The following is a 27,622-nucleotide window of genomic DNA, read 5'->3' on the forward strand; positions in this document are numbered from 1 at the left end:
GATCCAGAGGCCTCAGCATCCGCCAGCGGCCCCTTCCTCCATCCTGTTTATTCTGCAGAGAGGGGACCTGGTCAGGGAAAGTGAACTTCCCCTCTTCTTGGTCCGTCCTTCCTGCACGTCCAGCTCCCCTATCTCCCCTCCTCTGAAAACCGCTCTTCTCCTGGGAGACGAAGCAACCAGGACAAGTCAGCCTGCAGGACGCCAGTCACTAGGCCTAACGAAATGAGGCTGCTGCGGGTCACGCAAAAGCAGGAGCTCCCCATCCTCCACTCCTCACCTGGGCCGGGCTCTCGGGCCGGACACGGTCCAGCTTCCTCTGGCTTTCCAAGACCACTTCCTTCAGGTCGTGCAACTCGGCACAGGCAGTGATGGCTCTGTCCACCTGGTGCCAGGGACCAGGACAGGGACGAGGGGACAGCAGCAAGGAGGGAGCAGGGACAAAAAGAGGGTGGCAGACAGAACAGAAGGAGGCAAAGAGAGTGACTGGCCAAGAATGAGAGCAGGGGGTGTCGCAGGAGGAAGAGACCCGCCCGTGAGGGGCGTGAACGCTCCCTGCACTGCCCCTGCCCCAGCTCCTTCCCACCCCCTGCTCACCTCCTCCACCATCTTCCTGCCCTGGGGCACCGTGTGGAGGAAGCTCTGGATCACCTGGAGCTGCTCCATGGGCAGAGGCTTGGTCTTCACAGGGACAGCCCTGACAAGGAAGGGGCGGGGCGGTAGCATCAGCTATAGGATGGCCCTGCTGTGACACTCTCCCATTCGTATGGCTGCTGAGAGGCACCAGGCCATAGGCTCCACGCCTTCCTTTCAAATCAGGTTGGGGAGGCAAGGGGCATTTTCCCTACCGGGGAAACGGAGGCCCAGAAAGGTGAAGTGACTTTCTCCAGGTCACCCTGCAAATCTATGGCAAACCGGGAAATGAACCCCAAATGCCCATTCCAGCTCTGGCTCTGGCCTCCCAACATGTCCCTGGCCTACCGGGGCAGTTCCTTGGGGTACTGGGTCCCACACCACTCACTCTGGCCTGGAGGCAGTCCCGCTGTGATGAAACAGGATGAGGGTCCCCAGGACCATGCCCAGGTTGGTTCTGCCCACACCGGTCTGGCAGCTGAAGAGGAGAGCAGGGGGAGGCCCATGGGCATCTCGGAGCAGCAACAGGCTGGGCGTCTCCTAGGGAAGGACCATGAATATCATGTAACAGCGTGACTCAGGAACCCCTTGTCTGAGGAGCAAGTGGGAATAGAGGGATATGACACAGGCCCACCCCCACCCAGCAGTCTGCAGCAGGGTGGGGACAGACAGACAGCTCAGCCCCTTTTGCCAAACCCCAGGGCCCGATCTGCTTCACCTGCCCCTGGCAGGACAGGCCCCACCTCCTTCCCAGACCCAGGGGAGACCAAGGCCCTGGCTCTGGAAGTGAGAACTACTCAGTGGGGACAAGGCCACATCTAACACCCCTGTGAGATGTGAATTAAATCATAAGGTGACTCCCTGAAGGGCTTGGGAGAGAAGCACCACCAGGGCTCAGTAAGTATCAGAAGAGTCGAGAGGGTAAGAATTTTTAGCTCCAGTAAAGAAATGAGGAACCTGAGGTCTAGAGGAGTTAGATTTGTCCACAATCACATAGCTAGTTAGCAGCCTAGTCATGGCCAAACCTAGTCCTCCAGACAGCCTGTGCTGGGTTCCATCACCAGAAAATGTACAAATACACACTCCACACAGACACACAGATGCACACAACCCACACACACATGCACACATACCCAACAAACTCAAATCATACACAACACAGAATGAGGACTTTCTGAGGAAATCCAGAGGCCACACCCACCCTGAGCATCTCCATGGAGGCAAGGCCTCTACACAGACCCACTCTCCAGTCCCTTGTCCCCCCCCCCCCGTGTTCCCAACACCCCTCCTCCCCTACTTACCCGAATGACACTGACGAAGTCATCGAACTGGGTTTCCAGGGGAGCCCCATGCTCTGGCAGGGGCAGGCGATGGTACCTGCCAGGTGAGGGGGAGCAACCCATCAGGGAGGCCCCATACCCTGGGCATCCCCCACCCCTGCATTAAATTCAGCCCCACCTGGAGGTGGTGAGACTGAGGCCCAGATCACCATGCCCAGCACCCTGGGGTCTTTGGTACCTGTAAGTGGGCTGCAGGAACAGGGGCTGTTTGTACACACCCTCCGTCACATGTACATCATCCTCACCCCGGATGGTCACAGCATGGGGCTCCCCCCGCAGGTCCTCGATGTTGTGGTACACGTGGTACGTGTTTTGGCTCAGCTGGGCGAAGTCATGGATCTGCATGGAAGTATGGGGGCCAGAGGGTCCATGACAGACCTTCAGGTCCCTCCTGGCCTTCCTGGCTCAGCTCTGGAGTGACCAGGTCACACAGAGGCCACAGACAGGCTGCTTCTCCCCAAGGGGTAGCTACATGGGCAGGGGTGCTCTCTATGACCTAGGCGTCCAAAGGGCAGCTATGCACTGGGGTCAGGCAGGAGTTAGCTAAGCCACCAGACTGAAGGACAGGGCAAGACTCGGTCAGCTGGGAGCTAGAGAGGAGACCTAAAAGGGAGGCTGGAGATGACCAGTGGTCACAGCATGGGGCTCCCCCCGCAGGTCCTCGATGTAGAAGTTTCGGGGGGCACTGTGACCCCCATACTCTATTGGCATACCTCTGTAGTGTGTCAATAGCCTCAGAGACCTTGACAAACCTTGTAGAAGGGTGGCCAGAGGAACCTCAGAAACCAACAGAGGCCCACAAGAGAAGTGACTCACCCCGGGTCTGACAGCTCACAGGAGGCTGAACTTCAATCTCAGATTCCTAATCTAGTGCTCTTTACACTCCACCAGACCGCTCTCTAATAAGGATGCTGAGTGTGGAGGGGCAAAGCAGGGTGGGAAACGGGCAGAGGCAAACAGAGCTGGGAACAGGAAGTCCTCCCTCCGGCTGCCCATGAGCTGGCCTTGTAGTCAGCCAAGCAGGGCAGGACAGTGGGTTAGGATGAGCCAGTGAGAGCAAAGCTGAGCTGTGGGCTACAGTCTCAACTCAGCTGCCCAAGGCTTACAAGGAAGGGGAACCCACACCCACACCCGTGGCCCTCACCTCTTTTCGGATGGCCAGCTCTAAGCTCTCGGCCTGGACCCCAGGTCCAAGGCCCTGGAGGTTCTCACGAAGGCTCTGCTTGTCCCGAGGTGTGTAGGGCACAAAGTCCTCATCAGCTCGCAGAAACAGTACAGGCTCCTCCCGCACACAGAACATGATGCACTCCTGCCAGGAGCCCCAGGAGGAAGGAAGTCATCACTACTATCGGGCATGGACTCGCGATCCACTGCCCCACTCTGGGCCTTTGAGCAGGCTGTTCCCCCTCCTCAAAGGCTCATTACCCCATCATGTCTCTGAGACCTGAATCCTACCCAAGAAGGAAAGCTCAGACCTGCTCCTGACCCTCCCTCCTCTCAGGGCCAACAGTCCTTCATCTGGACCTCATAATGTTAATTCCCACTTTGTAGTAACATTATCAATGAACACATCTTTTCTCCTATAGTAGATTACAGCTTCCTCGCAGGTAGAATCATATCTGGTCATTGGCATGCCTCCATAATTCCTAGCACACAGCCCACAGATAAATCAAGCACTTGATGACATCAGTTGAGGAAATGAATGCCCAAGACCACAATGCTATCATTCAGTCACTGTGCATCATACAGATGGAGAGAGATATGTAGGCAGAAACCACCCTGGAGGAACCTGCAGTCAAGCTGGGAAGGTGGGACCTGCCCCCAGCTAACAACTCCATCTCACTCTGGTTCATTCAAAGACTCTGGGAGCCTGCGATGACCCTGGAATCACATAAGACCCTCAGCCTCTGTCCTGGAGACAAAGCCCCACCTCAACAGTAGGGAGGAGAGAAGAGTCATTAAAAGCAGGGACTTAGAATCCGGAGGTCTGGGTCTGGGTCCTGGGACACCACTCATGAGCTGTGTCACTTATCCTCTCTGGATCTCAGTTTCCTCCTCTATAAAATGGGAGGGTAACTACCCTGCCCTCATAGGGTTGACATGAGGCTCTAAGTGTTAGCTGTGTTCATCATCCTTGACTCTCTCGTTATGACCTGGCTCCTCTTGTCACCCTGTCACCCTCGTCACTTCTCTGAGGTTCTCAGAGTGCAGTGTATAAGGAGCTTCTAATCTTGAGGCTCCCAGGTCCACAAAGGACAGTGCAATACATATTTGCTCGGAATTCCCAACCATGCTGACCACAAAGACCATCATGGTGTTCAAGGCCTGGTAGGGCCTGGTCCAAGTCATCAGCCACCTTCCTCATCATGTGGCCAAGACCCTCCAAAGCCTCTGAAGTTGCCTCTCCTGGGAGTCCCTTTTCCCAGATTCGGGGGGCTAGCCCCTGCCTCAGAAATGGCCATGCTTACCTTATGTCCATCCTTCTGGAGTTTCTGGAGGACCTGCTTGAACCCCAAGAGGCTGGGCTGCCCCATGCCAAATACGGTAAGCCCGCCCCGCACTTGCCGAAAGTTGGGGGCCCCACAGCTCCGCATGGTGCCCAGCAGGTCTATCTTCTCAGCAACATCCCGCACCAGGAAGTAGCGACCCTGGCAATGGGAGAGCCACAGGGGGTCATTGAGATGACTCAAGGAAATCTACAGGCAGTGCTCTGTCCCAGGCCCCAAAGGATGGGGATCAGGGAGATGGGGTAGGGGACATGGTCCTCAAGTTGTCTGCAGGCTCAAGAAAAAACAGACAAAATACGTGACCATCCGTGATCCCAGGAAGGGGGTCACAGAATGAGAGGAAAGAAAAAACAACCCCTGCTGAGTGGGAATCAGAGAAGGCTTCTGAGCCAAGCCTTCAAGGAGAGCAGGGGCAGGAAACTGAAGCTGGCTCTAGGGTTGACCTGCAATTCCCTGGGAGGCAGAAGGGTATGGAGAAGGGGCTAGAATAAGGAGTTACAGCTGGGGCCACAGGAATCAGCTAGAGGAAGACTGTACTAGCCCCTTCCTAGGGCCCTGCAGTTCTGAGGACGGCAGGTCTCTCCCCTCCCCAGCTGGAGTGAACGAACACCATGACTACAGAGGAAAGAGGAAAATGGTACTCGGAGATCAGGGGACAGCAGAGGGAACTACAAGAGCTCATTCCCGGACAAAAAGGCACCCTGAGGTCATCCCATCCATCCCCCTTGACCTACACCTACATTGCTGACAGGTAAGTGAGACCAGTTCCTCCAGATGCCAGAAATTCTCAGCTACTCTTTCAGCAAATAGTTGTCATAATTCACTGCGTCATTCATTCATTGGCTTACTAAAAACCTACATCAGGCCTAACCGTTGTTCTGAGGCCTGTGGCTACAGCAGTGAACAACGTAGATGACAAGTCATCTGTCCTTGTGGACTTCACTTTCTAGGGGATATTTAAGGCAAAAAAACAGCTAAGCCAGAGAAGTTCTGTAACTTCAAAAGAGAAGGGGAGGGAGATCCTCAGCCTAGGGGAAACAGTCTGGGGCCTCGGGCTCTTCTGTCCAGATCTGTATTACCCTCCCTAGTGCTCCAAGGGAGGGAGTGTGGGCATGCTGGGGCCAAGCAGGAATGATGGATGGAAAAGAGCAGGAGCTCCACAGGCAGGGCAAACGGGCCCCAGGAAACCAGGGGGCGAGAGGAAGTGGGAGTGGGACCCCAGAGGGTAGGATGAGGCAGTGAAACAAAGGAGGGGGACAGTGGGGAAAGCAGAAGAGATTAGAGAGAGAACCTGTTGTGCGGAAGGAGGACAGGAGGGGTGGCGAGAAGCTAGAAGAGGGAGGAAAGGACAGGGCCTGACCTCACCTGCACCAGGTAGTGCTCAGGGGTGGCATCTGAGAGCCGGCCCAGCTTGTAATGGGCCTTGAGCAACTCATCGTGGATCTGGAACTCCTCCTTACAGTTGTACCTGCCAGGGGCATATGGAAACCAAGTCAGGCAACCTCTGCAGCCAGGGTCCACTTCATCCCTCCCCCCCCTCGCCCCCAAGTAGTTACCCATTCATGGCAGAGACAGCCCATTGTACTATAATATCCACTCTCCCCTTTGTCAGCAATAGAACCCTGGAATGGGGACTGGGCCATCCATATGAAGACTATACTTCCCAGCTTCCCTTGCAGCTCGTATCTTCATGTGATTATGTTCTGGCCAACGGGATGTGTAGAGAAGTGACTTGTGAAACTTCAGGGCCATTCCCTTAAAGGGAAGGTGTGTGCCTCCTACATTTCTCTCCTCCTCCCTGGCTAGCACCCAGAAGTGATGGCAGGAAGCAGGTGTTGATGATGGCAGAAAACAAGAGAAGAGGGGCCTAGCTGATCACGGAGCCTGGTGCATCTCCTGGACTTTTGTGTGAGAGAAGCTTCTGTCTTGACTAAGGCCTTCTATTTTGGAGTTACTTTGGTCCTTGGATGGTCCCCTCCATCAAAGTGTCTCTGGGAACAACCTCCACACTGATAATCCCTCAGCACAATGAGGTGGTTCAGGACACAGGCTTTGGGGCTATGTGGCCTGGGCATGAATCCACCTCCACTGTTTTATAACTCCTCGACTTTGGAGTTGCTCACTCTCTGTAGCTCCATTTCCAGTGATTCCCACCTCCTAGGGCCGCTGTGAGAAATCAATGCATTAATGAATGTAAGTGCTTAGCCCAGCACCTTGGGCATAGTAAGCGCTTATTAACAAAAGTATTATTACTAATGGTAGTTCTACCTCCACACAGGGCCATTTAAAAAAAAAAAAACCTGTAGGTACAAATCCAGGTTTCTGCAGATGCTAAAGCAGGGGGAGGTCTGTGCCCTCGAGGCACAAAAAGTTTCTGTGCTGAGTCTAATGGAGAAGAAGACATCAGCCTCCCGAAGCTGGTAATTTGCTGTCTGGTCCTCTTTACAAAAGAAGTGCCTCTAGGAAAGGCAGGGTGGTAGAATGGGTGGGGCAGGGCGTCCTGGAAGGAGGACTCAAGAGACCTGGGTTCCAGTTACCGGCTCTGCCTCCATCTCCCCGCAGAACCCATGGTGGGCAAATCTCTCTACCTCCTCCAAACTCGGTTTGTTTGTCTAACTCAGATTTCACATCTGATCTAAAAGGTATTATTAGATCGAGAATCAGCAAACCTTTTATATCAAGGACCCGATAGTAAATATTTTAGACTTTGTGGGCCATACAAAGTCTCTGTTACAACTACTGACCTGTGCAGTTGAAGTGTTAAGCATCCACAGATAATATATAAATGAACAAGAATGGCAGTGTTCCAATAAAACTTTATTGACAAAAACAGGTGCTGGGCTAGATTGCTGACCCCTGTGTTGGATGACCTCTAAGGTCCCTTATACCTCAAACACGGTCAACGCGAGGAGCCCTGTGCTCATGGTTGGCTCCAGAAGGCACGCATAGTACCGCTATGGCAGATTCTCATAGCAGGCCGGCTACTGTTCTGAGCCACATCACTGGGTTAAATATTTTGGATGTCATCCCCACATATCCTGATAAGGAAATGGAGGCCTAGGGAGGGAACAGGATTTGCCCAAGGTCACAGAGCAAGACCGGACACGTCTCCAACACTGCCTTCAAGGCCCAAACCTAGTTTTGTCATCTCTAGTAGAGCAACTATATATCAAGACCCTCTTATATAACATCTCCTTTCCTCCCCTCATCATGAACACAGTAAAGTATTATGATTACAATTTTTCTGTCAGGCCCCAAAGCCAGTAGGCCAAATTTATCGTTCCCACCCTCAAGTTTCCTTACACAGAAGGCCCATCTGCTAGGTTGCTGCCAAACTGCTGTGCGGGATATATTTCATTCCTAGCTCATCATGTCCCACTTCCTGCATCCTGGAGGGGCCCAATGGGCAGAGTCAATGTAAGACAAGGCTTTCGGACTCCCCAGAAGATGGAGCCAAGGCCCCTTCCATCTTCCTGGTCTCAGGGATCCCCAGCACCCACTCCTTCATTGTACCCTGCGGGGCAGACAGGGTTTCAGAGCCCCTTCCTGAGCCTCTTCCTCTGGACACCCAAGTCTCTCTCAAAATAAGATACCAGAACAAACCCTCAGCTTCCAGGAATGTCCCTGAAGGACCTAATTAGGACAGTCAACCAACAGCTTCCAGCTTTTTCAGCCCAAGGTCGTTTAATGGCCTGGTGTTAACCTCAGTTTCCAACCATAATTACTGGTTGTGGGGGTGAAAAAAATCTAAATTTTATGCATCTAAGTATATAAACTTCTTTTGAAAATATTCAGCCAAAAATTATTTTCAAAAGACTGCCCCCCACACACACAGCCAGTCCTCCCTCTCCACGTTCCCTAGCACTGTGGACACAGTAAATCACACAAGCTAGAGACCCACGACAGAGTCTCTGCTACCTGCTTACTGTGTGACTCCATATAAATTGCCTAACCTCTCTGGGCCTCAGTGTCTTCATCTAGATATTAAATATGATATGGCACCACCCGTCCAGGCAGCTTCCAAAGCCCTGTCTTCCAGGGACATGGTCACATTCCCCCTGCCACTCACGTGATCACGACGGGGGCCACCTTGTTGGGGATGATGGACTTGGCCTTACTGTTGTGCAAGCCCGTGGTCTGGAAGGAGTGGACGCTGAGTGAGTGCCGCCCGTCCATCGTGCTGCCACCCTGGAGGCCCTCGAAGGGGGCACTGGCTGACACCGTCTGCTGAGCTGTGCTGGCCGTTGTACCCATAGTCAGCCGGCAATCTCAGACCCAAGACCTGTGGGGTGAGAGGGCATGCGGTCAAGGAGGGGGTGGGAAAAGCCAGGGCAGGGAAAGACCTAGCCTACCCCTCACCTCCACTGTATGTGCAGATCAAAGTCTGAGGCCCAGGGAGGGCCGCTCACCCTGTAGCTGGAGAGACAGGGCAGATGTGCTGCCTACCACATGTCACTGAGTGTCTGCTATGTGCCCAGCCCACTGCTGGGGCTTTGGGTGGTTGTGGACATAGAGAGATATAACAAATCCCCTGACCCATTAGAGTTTACATTCCTCTGGTGAAAATAAGAGAGGAAGAGGTTAACCTTCCATACCAGGTGGGGACTGAGGGCTCTAGGGGACTGGATCAGGCCACATGGAGGCCAGGCCTTCCAGATTGGGAGAAGTAGGAGAGTTTGGGAGAACCAGGGACACATGCTGAGGGAAGTCAGGCTTGGATGTAAAAGATGTGGGTGTAAACAGGATGCAAAAGGACAGTCTAGCCATGGATGGCACAAAACAAGGCCAGGGAAGTCCAGCTAGGGTGAGCTCTCAGCAGATCAAGGGTCCAATGAAAGCACCAGGCCCCTGAACTCAACATCATCATCAACCTCAACATCATCAACCTAAACCTCAGCATCACCAACCTCAACATCATCAACCTAAACCTCAGCATCACCAACCTCAACATCATCAACCTCGACATCACCAACCTCAACATCATCAACAGGCAAAGCTTCTGGCCCACATGAGGCATCCTCATGGAGCACTCTCTCCCAGGGAAGCACTTAAGGATGCATGCAACAAGTGGACTACAAGGGTAGTGTTGCTTATATAACAAAACACTGGAAACAACCTCCAGTCAGCAACAGGGGATTGTTGAACAAATTACGGGACATCTCTAAAGTGGAATGTTAAATGGCATTAAAAATATCATAGTAACTGATGCAAAAAGACATCTCAGAAACAGGAATGGAAGGAGCAGTTTGCAAGTTTAAGCTACAATCCTAATTTAATTCATGAAAGCGTATCAGGAGAAAAGTCTGGAAGGATACACACAAAGATGTTAATGTAAATTATCACCAAGTGATGAGATTATAAGCAAATTTTTTTCTTTCTTTCGCTTCTCTGCACTTTCTGATTTTTCTCCTCTGAACACTGAGTAATAAAATTAAAGTTGATTTAAAACAAGAGAATGGCTGAGAAAGCTGACTGGAGACCTATTAAGGGCTACAAGAGGGTGTGGGAAGGATTGATTCCAGGGTCCAGACATGGGAGACAGAACTTTCTGAGACTCCTCGTGGCATTAATAGTTCAGGATCAGGAGAAGAAGGGACCTACCTGCCCCACCCACCCCAACCCCACCTGCATCCTGACATGGGTCCACCCTGCAGAAGCACAGGGACAATACAGTCCTTAAAACACAACAACCCCCCTAGCTGCCTTCAGCTGGGCATGAGCTGCTCCAAGTCAGGGGGGTCGATCTGCTCCAACCATCCACACTCCCCTGCCCAGCCCCAGCCCTCAAAACCAGCACAGCACCTCAGGAAGGGGATGGTGGAGCAGGGCCTCAGAGACTCAGTCTGAAGGCTGAGCTCACTGTGCCCTCTCTCTCCCAGACCCTGAGTTAAAGTTCCTGGTCCCAGGTCAGGTGTTCCTCAGCCTCCGCCTCGGCTGTGTACTCATGCTCCCCTTCCCAGAGCCACCTCAACAGGATGGCTAGCCTCATGCTGTCCCTCCCAGAGCCTTCCCAAACCACCACCCGTTTCTCTCCCTCTCCAGTCTGGAAAGGGCTCCCTGCCCAGCCTTGTCACTTGAAAACTCCCAGAAGCTGCATGACAGCTGTGTTAACAGGCACACCTGCTGTTTATAAGAGCCCATCATGGCTCCACACCCGGTCCAATTTCCCTCTTTCTCTCTCTCTCTCTCTCTCCTCTCTCTCTTTCTTCGGTCAAGTGTGGAGAGAATGAGTCTCTTTCTAAACAGAAACACAGGCGGCTCAGAGAGAGTGAGGAGCTCCACAGCGGACCCCCAGGGGGCTGACAGCAGAGCCCGAAACCTCTCTGGTTCTCTCCACTTTGCCTGCCCTGGCAAGCTCCCAACACAGTTCACCAAACTTTCCCAGACCCCTCTCAGCAGGCTGGGCCAAGGAGGCATGGGTGGGAACAGCCTCCTCCAAGAGCAAGGGTGGCTGTCCCAAAGGAGAGCATGACAAACAGAGGCGACAGCTGGCTACGGCTGCCAGTCCAAAGCCAGGCCCTGCTCCCATTGGTCTGGGCTGGGTTTGACACCTCCATCCCTCCTCCCCCTCGCCTCCCGGTGACTCCAGCTCCAGCCACCCTCATCTCTCACCGGCTGCACAGGCAATGACAGGCCCCAGCCAGCGCTTATGAAGGCAGCCAGGAGACAATACAGATGTGCACAGCTGCAGTCCGCCGGGGTGGGAGAACAGTATCCTCTGAAAGTTGACCTGCCTCCAAAATGTCTAACCCTGGGATCCCCAGGCTTCTCACCCTGCACCTCTCCCCTTGAAACCTCACTCGATCTCGCCCAGATTAAACCTCAGCAGTACAGGGACTTCCATCCTACTGGCCACAGGCTGTGGGGCCTTGGGCAACTTCCTTCCACTCTCTGAGCCTTAGTGTCCCCAGCCATAAAACGACAGTGAGGGATGATGGTCTGAAAGCTCTTTCCAGTTTCAAATGAATCTGGCTCCTAAATAGGCAGTCTTAGTGGTCACAGCACTGCTTTCCACTACAGGGCAGTGGTCAGCAAGGGTAGGGGTATTGGGGTCCCCAGTACTCAAACCTCTGCTGGGGGAAAGTGGGGAGGCTAGATTGAATGAGACCAGACTAAGGGGTCTCATGAGCCTGGATAGTTTGTAAACAATTATGCCTTTATTTTCCTAACTTCTAACTAAAAGCAAGCATTTCCTTCAATCAGAGTGAAAGCCGCCCCTTCAGATCCCAGGACGTGGGCACCATAGAGCTCACAGACAGTTCACATCACACCTCAGCTGTGCAGGTATCTGGAATGTGGCTTGCACTCATCACTCCTTTCAAACCACAGTAATCATCAGACCCAGGGGTGACACAACTGGACAACTTGGGGTAATTGCACCTAGTGGTCTTGAGCCCCCACAGCAGGATCCCAGGTTCCCACAGCTGAGTTTAGCTCAAAAAGCACGGAGAATTCTGACGATCCTGGAGAGAAGCCTACCCTCACCTTACAAAGCCAGCCATAGAGAAGCTGCTGTTCCATCTGCAAAGAGGGTTCTCAGCACTTGGGACCATCAAGACAATCACAATCGCCTGGTGTCCATCATGCTGGGTATGTGCCATCAAAGACATGCTCCAGCTTAATGTCCCCCTCAAAGCTGAGCAACAAGAGCCTCGTCACTGAGATATCCTCAAACAATAAAATGAAAATATTTATTCCCCTAATGGTTATCTCATTAATATAATAATAATTAAGGACATGTTACTACATCACCAATTTGTTTTTTAGTATTTTTTTTTTAAATATATCTTTATTGATTTCAGAGAGAGGAAAGGCGAGGAAGAGAGATAGAAACATCAATGATGAGAGAGTCATTGATCGAGCCCGCAACCCAGGCATGTGCCCTGACCGGGAATCGAACCCCGATCTCCTGGATCCTAGGTTGATGCTCAACCGCTGAGCCACGCCCAGCCGGGCTGTTTTTTAGTATTTTGATAGCTCTCTCAATAAAATGTACTTCCTCTGTAATCCCATGTATTTTACTCTGGGCATTTAAAAATATTCTGAGAAGAGGTCCATGAACTTCTACCAGATTGTTAGAGAGACTCTTGGTAAATTAACAAAAAAGTGGAACTCCTACTTTAAGGAAAGAATATTACCCACCAAACACAGGCCCTCCTCCGCCTTTTCATTGACTTCTGTTTATTAGCATTTCAAAGCGCCTACTAAGCACCAGGTACCACAAAGGGAGCCTTCCATCCTATGGCCCCCAAGGACCAACCCTGTAAGGTTGAGGCCTATCGTGCCCATTGATGAGGACAGCTGACCTTTGGTAAGGGACAGCAGTTAATAACTACTCCTCATCAGTTTGCCTTCTGGTCTCTTCACGCTGACCCTGGCAACAAGAGCACCCCCACACTCTCCCTTCCCCCTGGGATCAGTACAACCCCCACTAGGGACCCTCACCACTCCACTCTCTGCCAGAACACCCCCCACCTAGCAAGAGAGATACATGGAGGGATCAGGAACACCAGACTCCATTTCCCCCTCGGTGACCAGCTAAGAAGCCATAGACTTGTCTGGGCTGCAGCTACTATGGCATTTAAGCAAGTGCCACACACATACATGCTATCCTCCTGCCTCTGGGAAAGCACAGAGCAGTCAGTCCCGAGAGAAAAGAAAGTGCCCTATGGAATCCTTGGCAGATAGGTGAGCTTGTTTCTCCAAGAAGAGTCAAACTCTCATTTAATCCTCACCAAAAAAAGAGGTGCCAACTCTTACACCTCATTATCAAGTTAAGAAAAAACAGTAATTTGAAAATGGGCAAAAGATGTAAAGGTAACATGTGGATGCCAAGTAAACATATTAAAAGATGTTCAGCATCGTTTGTCACCAGGGAAAGGCACTAGGTGCTCCCTGTCCTCTGCCCCACAGGGCGCTCACCTCTATAGTCACAACTTCATGCCCACTTCCACAACGCATCACTGTGCGACCTCAGCCAAGTTACTGCTCTGGGCCTCAGCTGACAATTCTGTGAAATGAGGCCAGTAGCAGCACCTCCCTTATGGGGTTGTTGTGAAGGTTAAATAATAACATATGTAAAAGCCTCCAGACAGGGCCCAGTCAGTGAGTGCTCAATAAAAGTTAGCTGTTACTAGACCTTACTGTGGGGGGGGGGATGGATCAATCAGACAGCAGAGCTGGGCTGTGCAAAACAGTAACCACCAACCACACGGGCTGAGGAGCCCTTAAAATGTGGCTGGTCCACATTGGGATGTTGCAAGTGCACTAGATTCGAAGACTTAGTACAAAAAAAGTAAAATATCTCATTAACAATGTATTATGTTAATTACATATAAAAATGTCATTTTGATATATTAGGTTAAATCGTGTTATTAAAATTAAGTTCACCTTTTTATTTTTACTTTTTAACCTGGCTATTTAAAAATGACACCTGTGGCTCATATTATATTTCTACTAAACAGTACTGCTGAGTCTCCAGTTCTCCATGGTGCCCGAGGAGACCCTTCAGTTAGCTTGGGGTCCTCAGAAGAGAGCTCACTGCCTGCTGCAGGTAAGAACTTAACTATCTGCTCAAGGCATGAGGAAACATAGGAAGGCAATTCCAGCATCCCCATTTAACAGACAGAAAAGTGGGGACTAGCAGAGCTGTGAGTGACTCTCCACCGTTCTCACACCTAACTGGGGGACACTGTCATTTCAACTCTGTGAAGCAACCCTGGGTGACTCTCCACCGTCCTCACACCTAACTGGGGGACACTGTCATTTCAACTCTGTGAAGCAACCCTGGGTGACTCTCCACCGTCCTCACACTTAACTGGGGGACACTGTCATTTCAACTCTGTGAAGCAACCCTGGGGCTGAACACTGGCCGATTTCCATTTCCACCACGTATTAGTGGTGTGACTTTGGGCATATGGCTTAACTTCTCTGAGTCTCAGTTTCCCCAGCTATTCACTGAGGACCATGAGTGTACCTCCCTAATCGGACTGCATGGAAATGAAATATGCGTGTGTAAGGCAACACCCACCCAGCCCGACACACAGCGAGGGCTCAAGCTCACCACTGCCCTTCAGATCTGCCAGGCCCTCGCTCCCTTCACTTCTCTCTTGCCCTTCCCCACATCCCCTCCCTCAACCATTGACTGACTGGTACCGGATCAGAACCTCCCGGGCCAGGGCGGGGGACTCGCCCAGACACAGCCTGCAGAAGGAATGGTCTCAGGAAGAATAAGTGGGCTGTCCCTTGGCTGTCATCCCAGGCAAACGGCCGGGCAGAGTGGGGCTGAACCGCAGCAGCTGCCCCGTTCCGGTAACACACGATTTCAGCTCCCCCCGCTAGGCCCTGTCCAGTGAGCTACTTTGGAAGGTTTCCATCTGCTCCGGGCCTTAATCAAGAGCCAGGAATGGGCGAGTCCTCTGCCCACCCCGTCACCTCTGTCCACCCCGTCGCCTCTGCCCACCCCGTCGCCTCTGTCACCCACAGGAGAACGCCTTTGCACCCCTATCTGTCCAGCACTCTGCCCACCGCCCCCGGCCCCTGACCGGACAGGCAGCACTGGCCTCGGGGGGTCTCTCTCCTTCCCTCCTGCCGCCCACAACCCACCCTCCATGTCCAGCCAGAGGATCTTTCGGACCCTGAATCACACTGCTGGCCCTGCTCCGCTGTTTCTTCTGGGAAGCGGGGGTCAGAGGCCCTGCCTCGCCCTCCTTGAGGGTTGCAGTCAGCAGCAGAAAACCCACAAAGGCACCAAAACCCCGCCAGGCTGTACAAATGGAATGATTATCGTGGGACTATGGCGACAGCAGGCAGAGGGGACTCGGGCAGAGGGCATGTCACTCCTTCCCTCACACCGGACGGGCAAACCCTGAGCTCCCCAGGTCTCTTGCTGCCTGCTGCCCACCCCTTGTCATGACGCTCCAGCCCCTGGCCTCCTCCCGAAGGCTTCTCACCCGCCACCCCTCCAGTTCACACGGCTGCCCCTGCCTGTCGCCTTGACTCACTCATCCCTCTTCAGAGAGGCCTCTCCGAGGCCCTGGCGCTGTGGCCTGCCCGCTGTGCCCCCACCGTCCTCCACCTCTGGGCACCTTTGTTTCTTCATCGACTCACTGACGGGATTATACTGTGAACAGCATCAGCCGCCCAGACTCCCGATAACCAGGGTGGCGCCTGGCTTGCCCACACCGAGACCCCAGCACCAGAATAGCGCCCGGGCCCAGTTGATGCTGGGGAAATAGTCATCAGATGAACAGATGACCGGCCAGAGGGCATCTGCAGCTTTCAGGACTCACGGAGGAACGAGTGAGAGCCGGGCACCGAGGAGCAGGGCTCAGCCCCCCACCCCACACTCCCCTGCCTGGGCTGCCCTCCTCCCCAACCCTCCACACTCTACCCACTCTGGGAGGTTAAAGCCCTGCTCATCCGGGAAGCCCTCCCTGACTACACACCCACCCCCACCTCTCAACTGCTAGAGCCCATCGTGAGCGTCACAAAATGGGACACTCCTTCCACAAGATGCTGTGGCTGTTGCAGGCAGGGGCCATCCTGTGTCCTTTCTGGCTGTCAGCAGCCTGGCACAGAGGAGGTGGACACTTAATTGCTGACGGAACCAATTGACTCCATCGCTTTACCTCCCCACCCTGCCTGGTTCCTTGTGATGGGACCAAGGACAGCACTCAACAAGTAGGCACAGAAGACAGGAAGGATTTTTAAACATTATGGCAATGATTTTCAACCGCTGTCCCACGATAATTTTTAAAGCATGCAATACCTAACTATTTAGTCAGGGGCAGTGACCTCATTTCCCTTAGGTTGTCAAATAAAAAATGACAACAGCCAACACAACAATAGCCATCAGGTGTGGATGAATCAAAATTATACCTATTTTTTTGTCAGATGGGCAGAATTTTTGTAATTAGTTTATGTGAGCCAAGAAATGAAAAGGTTGAAAATCGCTGCATTACGGCACTTATTCCTGACGGGGGACTGAGTATGGTAGTTTTCTCTTTTGCTTATCCATCGCTTTTCAATTTCCTACCATGAACATGATTACTTTGGGAATGTTAAAAAAAAAAAAAAAAAAATGTTATTTGTAATAGTTTCAAAGTTGGACAAAGGTCAGAGCTTTTCACCCAGAAGGCACCCCACACTCACATCCCCAAACCCCCTGTGCTCCTCCATCTCTGTGCCTTTTCCCCAGTTCCCTCTGCCTACTGTCATCCATGTTCTCCATTCATACAGACTGGTGGGGTTTTTTGTCTTTGTGGTTTTTCTGTCTTTGCTACTGTCAAAAACCCTCAAGGGCAGTGAAACAAGGTCTACGACCTCCATTCTACAGAAGAGGACACAGCTGAGCAGTGATGTTAATGTCCCCAGGCTACATGGTTCAACTGAGGAAGAGTCCAGCTGTCAGCTGCAGAGTCCATGACATCATGTGTCTGGTGATCACCCAGACCCATCCCTTCACAATCTCTGCCCCTCAGCCTCCTTCTCTTTAACATTAGGATGAGATCAATTTAAAAACTAAAGTAAATATGATACCTGGGAATAAGCTTAACCAAGGTGGTATGTATGTGTGTGTATATATATATATATATATACACACACACCATGTTCATGGATTGGAGACTTAACATCATTAAAATGTCCAAACTACCCAAAGCAATCTATAGATTCAACACAATCCCTATGAAAATACCAATGGTATATTTCACAGATCTAGAACAAATATTCCAAAAATTTATATGGAACCAAAAAAGACCCCAAATAGACACAGCAATCTTGAGAAAAAACAAAGTTGGAGGGAATCACAATGCTGGATATCAAATTTTACTACAAAGCTGTTGTAATCAAAAGGGCCTGGAACTGGCACAAGAACAGGCATATAGGCCAATGGAACAGAACAGAGACCCCCCAGAAATCAACCCACGTCAATATGGTCAATTAATGTTTGACAAGGGAGGCAAGAACACACAATGGGGTAAAGGCAGTCTTTCCAATAAATGGTGCTGGGAAAATTGGACAGGTACATGCAAAAAAATGAAACTAGACCACCAATTTTCACCATACACAAGAAAAAAACACAAAATGGATAAAAAACTTAAATATAAGCTGTGAAACCATAAAAAATCCTAGAAGAAAATATAGGCAGTAAAATCTCAGACATCTCACATAGCAGCATTTTCACCAATACATCTCCTAGGGCAAGGGAAACAAAGGGAAAAAATAAATGGGACTAAAACTACATCAAACTAAAAAGCTTCTGCATAACAAAAGAAACCATCAACAAAATGAAACTGTTTGGGAGAACACATTCACCAATGATACATCTGATAAGGGTTTTATTTCCAAAATATACAAAGAACTCATACAACTCAGGAAGACAAACAATCCAATTAAAAAATGGGCAACATACTTGAATAGACACTTCTCCAAAGAGGACATACAGATGGCCAATAGAAATATGAAAAACTTCCCGGCCAGGCGTGGCTCAGCAGTTGAGCATCGACCTAGGATCCAGGTGATAGGTGTTCAATTCCCGGTCAGGGCACATGCCCGGGTTGCGGCTGCAGCTGATCAATGATTCTCTCATCATTGATGTTTCTATCTCTCTCCCTCTCCTTTCCTCTCTCTGAAATCAATAAAGATATATTTAAAATATATATATATATATGAAAAACTGCTCAGTGTCACTAAGCATCAGAGAGATTCAAATTAAAACCACAATGAGGTGTCACTTCACACCTGTAAGAATGGCTACCATCAACAAATTAACAAACGACATGTGCTGGCGAGGGTGTGGAGAAAGGGGAACCCTGGTCCGCTGCTGGTGGGAATAATACAGACTGGTGCAGCCACTATGAAAAACAGTATGGAGTTTCCTCATAAAACTAAAAATCGAACTGCTGTTTGACCCAGTGATCCAACTTCTGGGAATATATTCTAAGAATCCTGAAACACCAATCAGAAAGAATATGTGCACCCCTATGTTCATAGCAGCACAATTTACAATAGCTAAGATCTGGAAACAGCCCAAGTGCCCACCAGTAGATGAGTGGATAAAAAAGCTGTGGGACATTTACACCATGGAATACTACGCAGCTGTAAAACAGAAAGATCTCTTACCCTTGAAAACAGAATGGATGGACCTGGAGACTATTACGCTAAGCGAAATAAGCCAATTAGAAAAACACCAATATGACACAATCTCACTTATATGTGGAATCTAATGAACAAAATAAACTGACAAACAAAATAGGTACAGAGACATGGCTACATGGAACAGACTGAGGAATCTCAGAGAGGAGGGGAGGGGAAGAGATGAGCCAAAGAACATCCATATATGCATAACACATGGACACAGACAATAGTGTGAAGGCCTGGAGTGGGGTGGGATAGGGTGGGGTGGGGTGGGGTGGGATGGGGTGGGGTGGGATGGGGTGGGGTGGGGTGGAGGGGGGCAAAAAGGAGGAAAATGGGGGACATCTGTAATACTGTCAACAATAAAAAATAAATAAGTAAATAAAATAAATAAATAATAGAGTAAGGCCATCTGGGGTCTGGTATTGCAGGAGACCTTCACTTACTAAATTATATGTTTCTGAAATGTTTTATTTTTTCTAAACTAAAAAAATAACTCTAAGAGTTAAAAACAGAAGGTGGAAGAATGTTTGGAAATACTGTCATGTGTTCAGCAGGGGGGCTGCTGTTGGGGGATGGTGTGGCCTTGAATTCGGGGCCTCAGCCTACAAACAATGGGAGCCTTTGAAGGTCTGAGTTCTGGCAGGGACATGACATCATTGTCACACACTGAAATGACACCTCAAGGTGGGTTTGGAGTCAGAAGTGGACAAAGGAGGGCAGAGTAACTGGCGGCCGGCTGAGGAGCCACAGCAATTGGGAGCAGACACAGGGCAGGAGAAGAGTGGAGGGGGATGGGTCATAGGGTAGATGGACCCCTGAACTGGGAGGAGCTACAGGAAAAGATGCCAGCCCTGGCCTTGGTCAGGGACGAACAAGCCTCCCTCTTAGCTCCCCTGACAGGTGGAGGGCAGAGAACAGGCTCCTGCCTGCTCTAAGACCAGCAAAGACTTTGTCACAGATGGGCCTGGAGGCTCTTAGAGTTTGGGAGCCTCAGGAAGGAAAAGGGCCCATTCAAGCACCTGGCTGCCTGCTTCCTGGCCTGGGGAGGCTCCCACTTCTGGAGCTCCCCATGTGGGTCAGCCTGCCTGACAGAAAGCTCCGTCTAGATGGGATCTATAATGAACATTTTGAGGACAAATGGGAACATCTGAATATAAACTGTATGTTGGATAAACAAGTTAACTTCCTTGGGGGTGATGATACTGTGAATACGAGGAGAATGTTCTTGTTCGGAGGAAACAAAGGCTGAAGTGTTTAGAGGTGAAACATCTTGACGTCTGTAATCTTCAGATGGTTGAGAGACAAACACAAATGGAGTAAATTTAGCAACTGGTGAGGACGGATATGCATTCACTGTACTCTTCTTTCAACTTTTCTGCCGCTTGAAATTTTTCAAAATAAATAACTGGGGCCAAAAAATAACTTTTAAATAATTTTTTTTTTAAATCTAAGTTATCTTATGAGAAGCTAGTTTTCTGCACATCCCTCGACTCCCCCTTGAAGACTCAGAGAATGCATCTCATCTGGAGGGAGGAAGTCTAGAATCCACGGCCAAAAGGGGCCACGTGTACAAGGGGCTTGAGCCTTGCAGTTTCGTTATTTCCATCCTAATTAGCTGCCAATACTTAAAAATCAAGTGTCCACATTCCTGGAGGGACCCCTGAAGCCCTCCTGGGCGCTCCCCCAGCGTCTGGAGGTTGATGAGGGAGGGAGCTCCTGGTCTAACCCTTGTCCTGGGGCATCCTCTCCTTCTGTGTGACAGCACCTGCGGTTCTTCATTTTCCAAGCCTTTGAGTCCCCCTGCCTCCTGGCCACTGTCCTGTGAGTGAGCCTATCCACTTCCTCAGACCCCCGCAGCCCAGACACAGGCCACATGCTCTGAACCCGGGAAGAGGTTGGCCTGCCTCTCTTATTCTGCCCACGGTCGCTGGGCTGACTCCTAACCCCTTAAAGCCCTTCTGCTCCCCCTTGCTGGCCTGGGCATGTGGCTTTCTGGTCCCAAGGCAGGACTAGTCTCCCACCTGGGCCACCTCCCTGGGTGAGGCTCTGCAGTCCCTGAAGGGCTGGCCCAGCTGCTCAGCTGGGAAGAGCCTCAGGTTTGATCAAAATGCCCACAATGCCTTCACCCCTGCCCTCCCTGCCGGCTGTATGAGCCCCTATGAGGGGCAGCCCAGACCAAGACTACTCTCCCCACCTCCCTTGCAGCTACCTGGGGCCTTGTGGCTAATTCTCGATAATGGAACGTACGGGTCATGTCACATGGCAAGTTCCAGAATCCTTCCTATCCCTTTACTCCCTTCCTCCACCCAGCTGCCTGGAACACAGATGTGGTGACTGAAGTTTCAAAGCCGTCCTGAATCACGAGCACGTGAGGCCGCACCCTAGGAATGGTACAGATCAAACTTCCCGAGAAATCCATGGGCCACAAATCTCGGGCTTGGAAAGGACATAGAAATAAACTTCCATCTAGTGTAAATCACTGTTACTTGGATTTTCTTATTCCTTGTAGCCAAATCTAGTCCTGACTAATGCACTCCGTTATTTTTAGGTCTGGCCCTCGGTGACCACACGCCACATGGCAACACTGCAGAACTTGTGGGTTCCCCTCCTGCAGGAGGACGGCACGCTTCCCCACTGGCAAAAGTCGGGCTGCACCATGCGCAGGTTCCAGGGTGCTGGGAGCCCAGCCCATGCTGGGGCCACGGGGGCTCACAGAATACAGAAGACATCGTCCCCGGCCACCAGGGCCTATGGAGAAGCAAGCAGGTTAGTGCTCCATCGGAGGCTAGATGGGGTGGTGCAGCAGCTCCCCTGAGTCAGCTGCAGAAGTTTAGAAAGTTCTAAGCAGCTGAATGTTTGCTTCACCCTATAGACTAGAGGCTTGGCCTCCATTGCTCCAAAAAGGCAGACAAAGACTACAAGAGTCTCCCCATCTGGAGTCTCTCATGTCCCTCTCATAGCCTTTCTGAGCAGAGGAATTCCCTGGAAAATAAGGAAGTATCATCTGGATGGGAGGGACCCTGCCTGCTGGGTTCTTTCAGGGAGGAGCAGGGGGCAGGGGGTGTAAAAATCCCCAAAGAAGGGCAGCCATTCTGTGCCTGAGAAAGCCTGTCCATCACCAAGGTTCCAGGCAGCCTGGGATTGGAGTGGGGGGAGGGCAGAATGCTGCGGGGAGGACCCTGGGGAGAACAGGGTTAAGAGTACCTAGACATGCTCACCTGCTCAGCTCCAAGAAGTTGGGCATTTGGGCATTTCAAGGTCAGGAGAAACCTAGAGTCTCCTGAGACCCCACCCAGGGCCCTGGCCCTGCTGACACTCTCCTGGCTGCTTCTAGGGACCATGCCCCAAAGGACCAGTGGGAACTTATGCTTGAACCCCACTGCCTACCTCCAGCAAAGTCACAGGGACCTGAAGCATCATTTCAAGGAGCTGGGAAGAACTATGGCCCAATTCTGGGGTCTGTTCCCATCCCTTCCACCCCTATGGCCTCCAGTCTAGACTCCCTAACCTGGCACTCAAGGTCCCCTTTCCCACCCTCATCACCCCTCAATCTTTTATGAAAGTTCAATGTGTAAAAGAGCCAGAAGCAGAGCTGCTGTGCTGACTGCTGGCTCAGGAAGGGGGCTGCAGAGCCTCCTGTCCTCAAACCCACCATGAGGCCTCACTTGGGGAGGAACTGCTCCACCCAGAGATGCTGGCCAGAGATGTTCAAGGCCCCTACTGCTTAGAAGTCCAAGGACACAGCCAGCCCTTCCCTGCTTCCATGCCTCTGCCTGCCCTGGTCCCACAAGCAGAACGCCATTCCCATCCTCACCCTTTCACCCCATCCATCACTGTCCAGTGGAAATGACCCCTCCCCTTCCAAGCCTTCCACCACACAGCCTGTACCCCACACACCCTGGCCGGGTGTTTGGTAAGTACATGTCTCATCTCCCAACTCTGAATCCAATGCTCTTCCAGGGCCCCCAAAAGTTGAATCCACAATAGTTGTAGGTTCCAAATGTCCTTTTATGAAATAAATTTCACATTCACTATCTCATTTCAGAACAACCCCTTGAGAAAGGCAGAAGCACAGGCTATTGTGCCATTTAGCAGATGAAAAAAACTGAGGCTCAGAAAGTTCACTGCATGGCATAGCAAGAGAGCCAGGCCTCCAGTTTTACCACCTGGGCTCTTTCTACTGCATCATCTGGCCATCCCTCTCCCATTTCTCCTGAAGCCACCCTCACTTTTCCAAAAGACACTGGGAAGCTTAAACCAGGGACTTAGTAGAAGAAAGAGAACAAGCTGGATCCACAGAAGAGTGCCCCTCCCAGGGCCACAGCCTCTCACACACCCCTGGCAGCCAGATGCCCAGGGTGGGTAACAATGGAGCTAAAAATAGAGCAGGAGGCTGAGTGACCAGCTGCAGGAAACATCTGCCTCAGCTGCAGAACAAACATGGAGGAAGTCATTGTGCTGCAGGGATCCCCTGCTGTGGGGTCAGCAGAGAGCTGGGGGGTGAGGTGTCAATTAAACTTTCAGATCTGTACCCAGGACAGGGGCTCAGACCAGCCCACCACCTGCCCTGGGCCTTGTCCCCCAACTCTCAACACACACACACACACACACACACACATACACACACTAACACACCAGAGTTTAAATCCCCCTTGGGCACCTTTGAGACTCTAGTCTGTTCCTCTCATTTTACAGGAGAGGAAACTGAGGTCCAGAGTAGGCCAGAGACCTGCCCACAGTCACAGAGACCATGGACAGCAGGGCCAGGACCAAGGTCTCCTACCCCTCTCCCCTGCACCGCCCTGCTTGTCTGCTTCACTGAGCTCGTCCACCCAGGGCCAGGGAGGACCCTGACCAGGAAGAGCTCTCCTGCTCCAGAGAATGAAGCACACAAAGCAGAGGAGACAGATTTCATAAAAGACCTCAGACTAAAAGAGGAACCGCATGGCAGTCCATAACCTTCAGGCCCAACCTCCCTCTCCGGCCTATTGCTCCCCAACTCCCACCTTTGTGCTCCGAACTACAGCCAAAGTGAACTTCTTCTTACCGTCCCTGGAACAGACAACCTCTCAACAGGCCTTTGCAAATAATTAACAACAGTAACAAAAATAATAATACAGCAGAGGTGTATCTTACCAGGCCAGGGGGTGGAGTAGGGTGTTCTACAGTCTATGTAAGGCAGAAACTGCACCTCTGGAAATCCTTTAAACAGCCCATAAAGGACAAGGCTGGGCCATCTCTCTGTTGGTCCAACCTAGTCCATTTCCCTCCAGCGATGGAACAGATGCCACTGGGTCTTCTGCCAAGCAGCAAATAAAGTGTGAGGGCCCCACACCAGCCAAAGGTCTGTTCATCCCACATCTTCCTGCCCTGCTCCCTCCGCCTAGCTCACTCCCATCCCCTGCACCAGGAAACCTTCCTTAACCATCCCCCCAGCCACATCCCACCATGGATGTGGCCTCCGTGAGGCCCACCAGGCCGGGGCTGAGGCTGGCCTTCAGTGGCATCCCGGTGCTTGGCACAAAGGAGCCACTTGAATAAACAAAACTGGAAAGATTTTTAAAGAAGGAAAAAAAAAGATCAACTCTACGGGTGTCCATGTTCTGGACATAAATGAGACAACACCGACCAGGCTGTAGCCCAGGTCACAGAACACAACAGGCACTCCATAAACCAGTATAGTTTAATTACCTTATAAAAAATGGGGGGGACTGCTGACCTCTGGGTCCCACACAGCAGAGAAGGTTAATGAGGAAGGAACATGGATGCCCCTTTTGGGCCAGGAAGGGAGGAAGATGATTCTGAGGGGTCCCCTGTCTGGGAAGCAGACCCCACCCATTCAGAAGAGTTGCCTGGCTGAGACCCCTATCTCCCAGGGAAGCAAGAAAAATGGGGCACCTATAAAGTCTCCTGGCCTCTTCACTTATTCCTGAGGACCAAACACATTCACCTCTAATAGGATTTGAAATCACAAATGATGAATTTTTAACCCTAAATGGCTTACCTCTCCATTCCCCATGTTGTCTCCCTCAGGCTGGGGGAGGAGGGGGATGGCAGCAGACAAACTGTCCCAGACCCAGAGAGGGGCCCAGGCACTGCCCTAAGCCCATTTACCTACCATCTAAAGCACAGTTCCGATGGCGTGCTCCACGGAGTCCCAGGGTCCCCAACACTTCCAGGGGTCTGCAGGGTCAAAACTATTCTCAGGACAGTAATAAAACATCCTGCCTTTCTCACCGTGAGAATAGTTGATGGAGCAAAAGCCATGGGGGTTAGAAAGCCTCCTAGAGGCTCAGCAGGAGGCACAGCACTGACCCTGAACTGGGCCAGTCATCACTCACAGTGACAAAGTATGCCGGCGTCACCTAAGAATGTCCTTGATGAAGCAGTAAAACTGATTAATTTCACCAAACCTCAGCCCTGGAGCACATGTCATTTTAATATTCTGTGATGACATGGAAGTGCACTTGGGCTGGGTGCTGGAGAAAGTCAGTGTTGGAGGAGAAGCACCTGGGAGCCTGCCTGAGCCGAGCCGAGCCAGCCTCTGTCCACGGGCCACCACCCTACCTGAAAGAACGGCCGGCAGACAGAGGGTGGTTATGCAGGACTGGGGCCCTGGCAGACAGTTTCTCAAAGCTGAACAGGGTGAGCCTGCCTCTTCGCGGAAAATATCCCACAGCATTTGTTGCCAATGATCAAGTGTGAAGTTTCAAGGGAAAAATTAGAATTTTGGAAAACCTGCATCAGCCACTGTGAGTTTGATGGCATCCCAACCCATAAAGATTTGTGATATGGGTGATATGTACACACAGGATAGGGCACAGTAGGTTTATAGGTGAGTATAAGAAACAGAGAGTTTATTCTTGCGTTATTAATTATTATATTAATTTCCGTAACAATTGTAAACCTACTTTTGCTCCACCTTGTATGTAATTTTTGGATATGATGAAATGAAATGTGTCCACATTTGGAAGATCTGTATAACTCAGTGAGGCAGTATTTTCCCCAATGACTAATACAAAATCGTTGCCTGGGTCAAAGGTCCATCCATAGTGCAAGACAGTCCAATGGATTTTAATGTAACAAAATATGCAAAGTTCATCAACATGTTTTCAGAGTCTATATTTCAACTAAACCTGTCCAATTTTTATGTAGTATCAAAGAAAAATATCTATAGGCTAACAAACTACTTCTCCTTTTTTCAACCACTTATCTCTGTGAAGCTAGGTTTTCTTCATATACTTTAATCAAAACAACATATCACAACAGATTGAAAACAAGACCACATATGAGATCTGTCTTCTATTAAACAAAATACTAAAGAGATTGACAAAACTGCAGAACAATGCCACCCTTCCCACTATATTCTGTGTTTTGGAAAACATAATTATTTTTCAGAAAAATAATATTTTACTTATATTAACACATAATGAGTTTGCTGTTGTCATTTTTTAAAGGAATGTATAAATATATGTTTTTAGATATAGTCAGTTTTAATTTCTAATATGGTAAATATCGATTTATGTATATAACGCACATTAACAAAAGCTCTTTGGGATCTCCAATATTTAAGAGTGTAAAGGAAGAAGTCCTGAGACTAAAAGTCTGCACATAGCTGTAGTTTAACCCCCATGGTAACCCTATGGTTTTGTGTACCAGCATTATTCCTATTTTGCAGGTACAGACACTGAGTCAGCACAGAGAGTCTGGGTAACTTGCCCAAGGGCACACAGGTGGCTGGGGGCTTCCGAGTACATGCTCAGAACCTACAAGCTGTCCATCACATTATGCTCTCAAAGGAAGTGCAGAAGATGAACGATAGATAGCATGCTACAGAGGAAACCACACAAGCAAAAGAAGAGAATGTGAGTAAACACTGGCATAATCTTGGGGTAGAAAAGAAATTTTCATGCAAAATGCTAAAGACATACTGTAAAGGCAAATGGCAAACTGGGTAAAAATATAGTGAACACATTTTTATTTATCATATCCAATATAGTCTTTTGTTCAAACAAATGAGAAAACAAATACATCTTGACAGTAAAATGGACCCAAAAAAACCCAATAGAGAAGAAATACAAATGGCCAATAAACATGAGAAAAAAATGTGCATCCTAACTTGTAATTTAAACCCTGGAAATGATGGGATGCCGAGTATTGCCTATCCTGGTGTCACAGGTACAGCAGGACAAAAACACCGTGTTATGTGGGCGTCAGGGATCGGCTCCCTCCCAAGCACCTGTTGCAACATAAACAGGCACAGCTCCCTGGAGACCAATTTGGCAATAATTTTTAAATACCTTAAAACTGTACAACCCTTTGACACAACAATTCTTGTATCAATTGATTTCAAAGGAAATAATCAAAGATATGGCCAAAAAGGTGTTGGGTACAGCTTTGTTTTTATTAGTCAAAGACTGGAAACATCTTTCACGTCAACAGCAGTGGTCAAGTCGAGCCCTGGCTGGTGTTGCTCAGTGGTTAGAGCATCAGCCCCTGCACCGAAGAGTCTCGGGTTCAATTCCCGGTCAAGGGCACATACCTGGGTTGCAGGTTCACTCCCCACCCCAGTCGGGGTACGTGTGAGAGACAACCAGTTGATGTGTCTCTTTCACACTGATGTCCCTCTCTCTCTCTCTCTCTCTCCCCCTCCCTCCCTTCCACTCTCTCTGAAAAACAATGGAAAAAAATATTCTCCGATGAAGATTAACAACAACAACTAAAAAAAACAGTGATCGAGTTGCATGTATCATGGATGTCACCACATGGTCATTAAAATGCATAGAACGTCAGATGACCATCTCTAATAGGATGTGGAGGGAAAGAAGTCAATTTAAGCGAATACTGTGATTCCATTGATCTAAAGCTGAAAAACAGGCCAAATGAGTCTATGTTGTCAGACAAGAAGTCACGTCTGGAGCAGGAAAGAGGGGATGCGGAGAAGGTGCAGGAGTCCGGGGTTCTGGAAGAATTCTGTCTCTTGACCTAGTGAGGCTGCAAACG

At 50.3% G+C, this 27,622-nt stretch overlaps 1 protein-coding gene across 4 annotated transcripts in view; it reads right to left on the reverse strand.

The window, feature by feature from the left end:
* Positions 1-27,622, reverse strand: part of PALD1 (phosphatase domain containing paladin 1) — a 75,303-nt gene that overhangs the window by 29,697 nt on the left and 17,984 nt on the right. For 3 of the 4 annotated variants that reach the window (XM_016198341.2, XM_087824369.1, XM_016198340.2), the window contains exons 2-10: positions 8,547-8,759; positions 5,843-5,945; positions 4,439-4,618; positions 3,115-3,279; positions 2,149-2,309; positions 1,932-2,007; positions 1,019-1,170; positions 595-694; positions 278-382 (exon numbers count right to left, since the gene is read on the reverse strand). In XM_016198341.2, the coding sequence (XP_016053827.2) occupies positions 278-382; positions 595-694; positions 1,019-1,170; positions 1,932-2,007; positions 2,149-2,309; positions 3,115-3,279; positions 4,439-4,618; positions 5,843-5,945; positions 8,547-8,731 (1,227 nt within the window). In that variant the 5' untranslated portion in view covers positions 8,732-8,759. Of the gene's footprint in view, positions 1-277; positions 383-594; positions 695-1,018; positions 1,171-1,931; positions 2,008-2,148; positions 2,310-3,114; positions 3,280-4,438; positions 4,619-5,842; positions 5,946-8,546; positions 8,760-23,755; positions 23,837-27,622 lie in introns of those variants that run through there. The other variant, XM_016198339.2, reaches the window with a different exon arrangement.

Source organism: Miniopterus natalensis, chromosome 14, assembly GCF_054644295.1.
Source record: "Miniopterus natalensis isolate mMinNat1 chromosome 14, mMinNat1.hap1, whole genome shotgun sequence".
NCBI lineage: Eukaryota > Metazoa > Chordata > Mammalia > Chiroptera > Miniopteridae > Miniopterus > Miniopterus natalensis.